Here is an 8,016-nt window from a genome sequence, read left to right as displayed (position 1 = left end):
TGGTGTTCTTCCGGGATCATATGAAGACGCCGTGCTCCTTACCTACTAAATTATGACGTCATTTCAAATATTCTAACAATTTTTTTTTTCTTCAAATGTTCCATCATATACAAGCGTATGTGTATATATGGATGTGTATATGTTGAATGTTGATGTATGTACACACACACATGTTTAAATGGCTATATTCGTATATGTATGTCGTTATTAGTATCTGTCCATAGACTCCATACGGACAATATCTCATCCTCTTCGCTATTTACTTTCATATAGAAAATTAACCACCTTAGTTACACGATGGGTGGCATTGCCACAAAATGGATTGATTCCATTAGCTGTCATCTTCCACTGTTAAGGTCCTACAAAACAACTCTATCTCTTCTAACAGTTGCTTATTCCCAATGGCAATATGTGATCCCCTAGAATCCATATCTGGAGATGACTCGGATGACATCAAGTAAATGAGAAACTCACAAACTTCTTCCACATCGTTTGAGGTGGTACCCGTCTTCTTCACATGCTCATCTGATTGATCATCTTGAGTAATGTCAGCATACAAATATTGTCTGCAAGCCTGCAGTGGCAAAGCATAAATGGGGAATTTAATGGTTGTTTGTTATCTTTTATCTTATTACACTGCCTTCGGTAACAAGCCTTACAATGAAGTTAAAAATGGATACCGGTGAGAAAATAATGGCATTAAAACGCACAAAATGATTATATAATGAAACCATTGTTTGTGCATGCAACGCATTAAGAAAAACTAATCCTTCCGCTTTAATGCTATATTTATTAGTGCACTTTGGACCAACAAGGCAACCAGAAGACAGCAAAGAAATAGAAAGAACACGATAGAACAGGGAATTGTCACCTGGAGCATCTGATTCAGGTTAGCAATATGTGCAGTCTTCAGGTACTCAGAATTTAGTAGCTCTCGAAACAAAAACACCATCTCCGTATTCACATTAGTCGCCGAAAGGTTTTCAATTATGCAAGATATGCATGTATCATTGAACACAGATCTCATCCACCCAGGAACCTTCTGGAGTCTTAGAAGTGCTACAGCTACATGAATTGCAGGCTTGTGATGATTAATGAAAGATTTTGTCGCTAAACAAGGAGCCGCCAAGGACATTGCTAGCTCTTCTACAATCAACCTACACCAACTGTTCTTTTCAATCAACGTTGTCTTCTGCATGTCCAGCATTTCCCACCCCAAAATTATGGAAAGACACAGGCCACAGTTCATAGCCACTCTGAGATCACTGTAAAAAATCAAGCCTTCTAATACACCAATTACAGACATTAGATACCCCACGGTGCATTTCAGTTCAAAGTGATTTTTATCTCTCTGGTCTGATAATCTGGTAAGCAACTGTAACAGACTGTAGGAAGCAACAAGCTTCACCAGAGAGGACCCAAAATGCATCAGTCTGCAAAGGTCATGACAATGAATTCCAATGAAGGACAACGGCTGCATCCTATTTGGTAGATCAAAGAAATTTTTCCAATCCACAAACTCAGGTAGGACAGCAGGCAAACTGAAGCAACAAAAGAAAAGTCAGCGCCAACAACTTGAGATCATACTAGTTTTTAATGAGAGGCACTGACCTTCTTAAAGAGAAATAATTTAGTAAAAGCACGTATATCAAACTTTCTCCAATGCCAGTCCCCTCATCATGATCGACCAAAGCAGGCCCCTTTAAGTGGGCAGCGTCGATTATGCTGTTGATTGCAGATACAAGAGAAGTATTAAAAAGAATAGCTTTTGAAGCTTCTAACAGTACTTCATTGGTGGAGTGGTGCAAAACCAGGGAAAGAACCCCAATCACAACAAGACTTCCCTGATTCCACCTATCTGCAGCCTCCGAGGTGTCTAAATTCTCCATCAACTACAAAAAGAAAATAAACTTTCGATTAAATTCCTACAACATCAAGCAAATTAAAGTAGGCTAAAGTTGAAAAAATCACCTTCATAGTCACTGCGAGCCAATTTTCATCACTAGAAAGAATTTCAGGCTCCACCAACCTTAAAATCTTAAAACTCAAAACTGAGATGGCCTTCACTATCTGTGGGGAAAATGTGTGGCTTGTGTCATAACAAAGAGTGTAGATCGCCTTCCCTATGCCACACAAACATAATTGGTTTGAAGCAGCTGGAAAGATGGTAATAATAGTTTCCATCAGAGTAACCACTGAGATTATGTCATGCTCTTGGCCATTATCCTTGGCAAGATCTGTCAACAAGCATACAAAAATTGTTGCTCCATAGTTATCTCCTGCTGCTACTAGCTTTGCAATTGCTTCTTTGCTTAAAATTCGATCATTTCTTCCCTGGACTATGATGTCAGTCCCATTTGAACTAGTGCTTCTGCTGAATCTGAGAATCTGATAAGACAATAGCTTGCTGATTTTCTCTTGTTGAAACAACCATTTCAATGACACCGAGTGAATTCCTGAAGAAGGCAAATCCCATTCATTTTCAGTCATCAGCTGAAAAAGTATGCTCTCTGCTTTTGAACTGTAGGGGATTTGGTAGTTCATTTTGGCAAGACCCCTAAAAAGAGCATAAAGGTTCACTAGTCGCATCACTGCAAGGGAATCAGCAGCCCCATATTGTAAATCTCTACTATTGACTAGAAGATACTGATCCAGAGAAGCTAAAACCAACTTCTCATCTGCAAGTCTTGAGAAGATACTAAAGATGTAAGGAAAGGAACATGACATGCATACTACCAACAGAATTATAGGAGGGAGATGAAGAATGATGAGTCAATTACCTTTCATCATACAAAGAGCTGGTGTATAATACCAGCAAAATGGCAGATTGACAAGAAGACAATTCCAAATTATGAGAGCTCTTTTGCCCAAGTAAAAACAATAAATCCACAGGGTCAGCTGGCAGATATAGAGCAGAATCTCTGATGGGTTTCCCAGAGCCATTTCCCAAAAGAACATCCACAAGTGAACTAAGCATCAGATATACTCTGCATTTCATTTTTTCTGTAGGATATAAGCCTAGACATCCAAACGAGAAACAAAACCAAGATGATGAAACCAAGGTCTTTGCAAGTCTCATGGCTTGGATATCACAATCCTGAAGCAGCAATGAATGAAAAGTTTCCAGCACCCCAAGGACAATTTCCTCCTCCAGTTCATTGATGGTTGTTACAATCCAAGGTAATAATTGTTTTATGCATACTTCCACCACATAACTTCGTAGTTCAATGTTACCGGATTCATTGAAGTTTTCTCCATTACCATACAGATATGTCTCTTTAAGTAGGTACAATGAATGCAAAATTTGTCCAGGATGTTTTTCAGAGAGATCTAGACAGGCTAAAATGGCATGTTTTGATGCTTCTTGAACTGATGTCACCAGATTTAAAGTCCCATGAGAAGATGAATACTTGAGAAGAGCTACAAAGACTGAGCAAACCGTTATAAATGCCTCAGGAAGCATGCCCACCTCCGCCACTGTATGCATTTTAAGCATCCTTGTGAGAATAAGAACTAACTCCTCTATTTGAGAAGTGGATAGCATCCCCGGGCAATCAGAAATATAATTCCATATGAGCTTTAGAGTCTGACTTTGGGCAGGATGAAAGGGAACTTCAGATACGTAACGTACTACTGAAATCAGAGTTCCAAACCCAATGGCAAGCCTTTGTTTGAAGGCTTGCTCAGCTGTTGATAAAAGATCAAGTACCCGAATGCAAGAGCTAACAACCGGATCCTTGCATTCTGTTCACCAATAGACAAAATTCATTAGCACAAAACTAGAGTTTGCAATACAAAAACTTTATTTTTCAAAGTTCAAAAAATATATCTGAACGCTTAATGCATATAGTGGTGTTAAGGCCTACATGCATAAGGCCTTTATCTGCAAGACCTTCAGCAAATAACACAATCAATATCAAACTTTCCAAGAACAACTTTATGAGGACAAAAATTGAGGCAAACTAGAATGGACTCCATTGAATTTATTCGAAAGGATTGTGGACCTTACATCATAGGTAGCATCTCTGATTCCAGAGGCTACTCTAATGTTCATGTTGAATAATGCAGAGTGTACCTTTTTTCTTCTATTAATACACTTCACCTGACAATCGAAGTACTTCAAACACATAATCCGCGACATTTTCTTCTACCAGGACTTGGATCTGCTTTCCTGAAGCACCATCACAAGACATATAATGAAATAGTAAATCTAATGTGCTCAGTTGGACTTGGCTGTCTGATGAAAGCAATGGGCCTTTAATGGCCTCAGCAAAACTGATATTCAAACGAGGCCCATCTCTCTTAACTTCAGCTGCTTGAATGAAGTTATCGGCTTCATAAAAATTCATGCTGCTTGTGTCATTTGCATTCGCACTAGCAAAAAACCCTCTCTGAGTCAACACCATCAAAAGTGCTAGGCAAGTATAATTGAAAATTGTTAGTTGACAGAAAAGGACAGCGACACTGATGAAGATGATGATGAAGACGATGACTCAACAATGATCATGTGATCCGGATGGATGAGTTTTCCATGCTGTGTCAGAGTGACTGCTACAGGAAAAGTGCTAGTTAACTTAACATAACAATTTATAACATTTTTTCAGAAGTAAAGTTAGTTAATTTTGATTTTTTTTTTCATTTTCTTTTTCCAATTTTTGAAATTTATGAATATATAAAAATACATCTATACTAACTTTACCTCTTGAAAATTTAGAAATTACAAAAAAAAAAAAAAAAACTAAAAAAGAATACAATTGGCAAATTCGTCAAATGGGTAGTCATTTGTTATGCCCAGTAGCATGATCCCTGCTACATATAGAGCCATACATTATTTGAAGTCTCGCCTTATAGTTAAGTCCATGATATAGGCAGTAGGTTTCTACTTCACAATAGTTTTTTAGAGCCAGTACGATATCTTTTGGTATTATAAAAGGAACATTTTTAGAATTACTGCCATATTGTGACCTCAATTAAGTGATCTCAGTGATAAACCTCAATACTTGCTCACGAGTCAGTTGACTCAAATTGCTTCATAACTGCTTTAAATATTGATGTTAGTAACAAGGGGCTTTACCTTCCCAGACAATATCTCAGTATGTGTGGTAAGGTGTTCTGTAAATGATGATTTAGGGCTTGTTTGGACATTTAGAATATCTCAGAGTTCTGTGAATAGTAGTGAAATGGTTGGAGTTAAGATGTTTTATAAATTTTGGGAAATGAGAGAAAAAGTTGAATAAAAAAATTATAAAGTTAAAAAATAGTTTGAATATAATTTTTTAATATTATTTTTGTTTTGAAATTTGAAAAAGTTGTATTGTTTTTTGTGTTTTGTTTGAAAGTTTGGGAAAGTTGTATTATGTTTTGTGTTTGGATAAAAAATAGGTAATGATTACATGAAAAAGTTAAAGATTTGAAATTGAAAAGTGTTTTGTGTTTGAGTGATATTTGAGAAAGAAATTATGAGGATTTTTTTGAATATCTAAGTGTCCAAACAAGCCCATAGTCTGTGTGGTTCCTTCTCAAATTGCTCTGGAAATTCATTTGTACAAACAGATTAAAAAGCGGAGCCTAGAAGGGAAAATGCTCTTGGCATCTGACCAAGACGTTGGTCACAACTCACATCGTCTGGCATCTCCAACTTGACTTCCCAAAGGAAATGCCTAGACACCATACTTGAGTTTCCAAGGAATGAGAAAGAAATGACTGGATGACAAACCTAGGCAATTCAAGCGGACATCATCAATCTGGGTCTTCATGAGGGCATCCACTACCAGATGCAAAATCTTAGTACCAAAGGCCAATAAAACATCAGATCCATCACCATCCTCTGATGTATACTGAAGAATAGATATTTTGTACAGAACAAACATGATCTCTCCTCGGATCTCCTCACTGGGTCAAAGGAATTGAGGACATAAAAATAATCTTGGTGATGCAGTATAATGTGACAAATGTGTCAAGACAAAAAAAAATACAACCCAGGTTACTTTGCTTGTTACCTGGGCAATTGAAGACCCACAACAAGGTTGGACACAAGGCTGTATTTGTCCTTGATGTGTGCATAGAGGTTATTTGTCTGACAGTTTAAGAGAACCCCTAAGCAATGAAGCTGCACTTAAGAATTCAAAAATGAAGGTCAGTCAGATGTTTTAACCCTTCCATTAATGCAAAGACCCTCATGGTCTGGTTGATGCGTCAGTTTTGTTTAATTTCTGTCTACTTTGTTTCCAGTACATCATGCAAAATATTTTATAATGGTGAAAGGAAAATAAATCAATCAAATAAGCAGGTGTCGGTATAAAAGAATAACTGATTCAAGGATGAGGTTGTTTTAAATGTATTTATTTGGGAGACCTCAGTATGGAACTAAGATTTCAGGTCATCTCACCTATACACAGTTTGCCTTACAGCAGTGAATTTGAAACCAACCCCATGTAGGCTGGTGACTCAGATTCCTCAATTACATAGGCTAACTTCAGTAGTAAAGGCCGGCTACCAGCTATCTCAGGCTAACTCAAACTTCATTTTTATTGGAAAGTCCACTGGGAGTTTGCGTGGGGCAGAGAACCTACTAATCCAAAAGATATGAGAAGAACTTTTTAGGTGATCATTTTGGCCAACAGGATCTCATTCCTTGAATCATCACTATTATGATCATTATCTTGTTTTATATGCTGCCACATGATGGAAGGTAAATCCCTCTCTGTTTGATTTGACTGAGTTATAACTATAAACACAACTATGATATTTCGGCCAAATTTTTACTATAAGCCATCAAATAATGACTTAAATTTCTATTGCAAATGTTTAAGGAACCTGCTTCTTTGAACTATTTCTATTCCACCCGCTAAGAAGTCAGCAAAGAAAACCAAAATCAAAATGCGCTTCAATTTTAACAAAAATGAAATGGCTCGGAGAAGGAAAATCCAAATGCAACCACATTGGTTCAAACATGCAGACAAATAGCTTCCAATCTCAGCCACCGAGTCTGGTTCTGCGTAGAAGAAAAACAAAGGTAGATACATCTTTGAGCCCCTATCGCAAGATCGACCAATATTTAACATGTTATCAAGCTCGTGCAGGCTGAGTCCGAAAATCATCACAGCTTAACCGTAAAAGGTAAGCGTGTCCCAAAACAACTGGGTTCGGTAACGCCATATAAGACCAAGTCAGGCTGTCGCTTATGTCAAATAAAAATGATGGTCACTGGAAACGACGGTCTTTGCCAGCAACGGTTATTATTTATCAATTGCAAATTCGCTTTTCTTTTCTTTTTCTTTCAATCTCCCAGCGACAAGACAGAAAAGCAGGAGAAATATCATCCACTATCACAATAACTTCTAATAAAAGCCAAAATAAAGACAGGAACCTAACATTTAGGCAAAAAAAAATGAGAACGCATTACCATAAAAACCTGGCGCCGACTCCACGCCAACGCGCCGGAAGCGAGCGAATCCGAAACCCGGGCCACAAACTCACAGCACACCGATCCATCATCTGAACCACAGATATTGACGATGAGATCGATGACCTGTCGGGCAATGGGTTCGTCGTCGAAGGAGGAGAGAGCTTTGACGAGAGGGGAGACGAGGATGTGAGAGTGGAAGGAGCGAATGGAGTGGAGAAATTGGGGCTGAGAGAGGGCATGAGAGAGCTGGGAGAGGGCATAGGAGACATGGAGAGTGGGAGAGAGGGGGTTGGAAACGAGGTTGGAGAAGCAGAGGAGGCAGATGGAGCCGCCCTGCTGGGTTCGGAGGATGAGTGTAGATCGATGGCCTTGGGGGCATGATTGTGATGGATCAAAGTAGGATTCATCTTCTTCTTCGAGATCGAGGTCCGGTTCCCGTGAATCGTTGAAGAACATTATGCCCGGAGCTCACTTGTCAGCTAACCTCTCGCGGAGGGAGAGAAGGGGGACGGGGGTGGTCTTCGCCTTCGGTTTTGAAGTTTTGGCGCGAGGGGGATTGGTGACTGTGATGTCACGTGGTTCGCCAAGTCTTTCCATATAGAGTAATC

At 38.8% G+C, this 8,016-nt stretch overlaps 1 protein-coding gene across 8 annotated transcripts; it reads right to left on the bottom strand.

Annotated features, from left to right (window-relative positions):
• Positions 1–230: 230 nt before the first annotated feature.
• On the bottom strand, positions 231–7,984 carry LOC122315531 (protein PUTATIVE RECOMBINATION INITIATION DEFECT 1). Of its 8 annotated transcripts, none has more exons than XM_043131485.1 (9): positions 7,406–7,984; positions 6,000–6,109; positions 5,717–5,892; positions 4,103–4,414; positions 2,781–3,744; positions 1,972–2,686; positions 1,612–1,892; positions 872–1,541; positions 231–574 (listed from the first exon to the last, which is right to left on the bottom strand). In XM_043131485.1, the coding sequence occupies exons 1-9, from the start codon at positions 7,862–7,864 to the stop codon at positions 332–334; spliced, it is 3,930 nt and encodes a 1,309-aa protein (XP_042987419.1). In that variant the 5' UTR covers positions 7,865–7,984; the 3' UTR covers positions 231–331. The 8 variants fall into 8 exon arrangements, with proteins under 8 accessions (XP_042987419.1, XP_042987435.1, XP_042987445.1 ...); XM_043131491.1 differs by having other exon boundaries at positions 369–525; XM_043131501.1 differs by lacking the exon at positions 5,717–5,892 and having other exon boundaries at positions 7,406–7,546.
• Positions 7,985–8,016: the final 32 nt, after the last annotated feature.

Source organism: Carya illinoinensis, chromosome 1, assembly GCF_018687715.1.
Source record: "Carya illinoinensis cultivar Pawnee chromosome 1, C.illinoinensisPawnee_v1, whole genome shotgun sequence".
Lineage (NCBI taxonomy): Eukaryota > Viridiplantae > Streptophyta > Magnoliopsida > Fagales > Juglandaceae > Carya > Carya illinoinensis.
The sequence above is the reverse complement of the archived record's forward strand: the minus strand, read 5'-3'. Positions and strand labels throughout refer to the sequence as shown.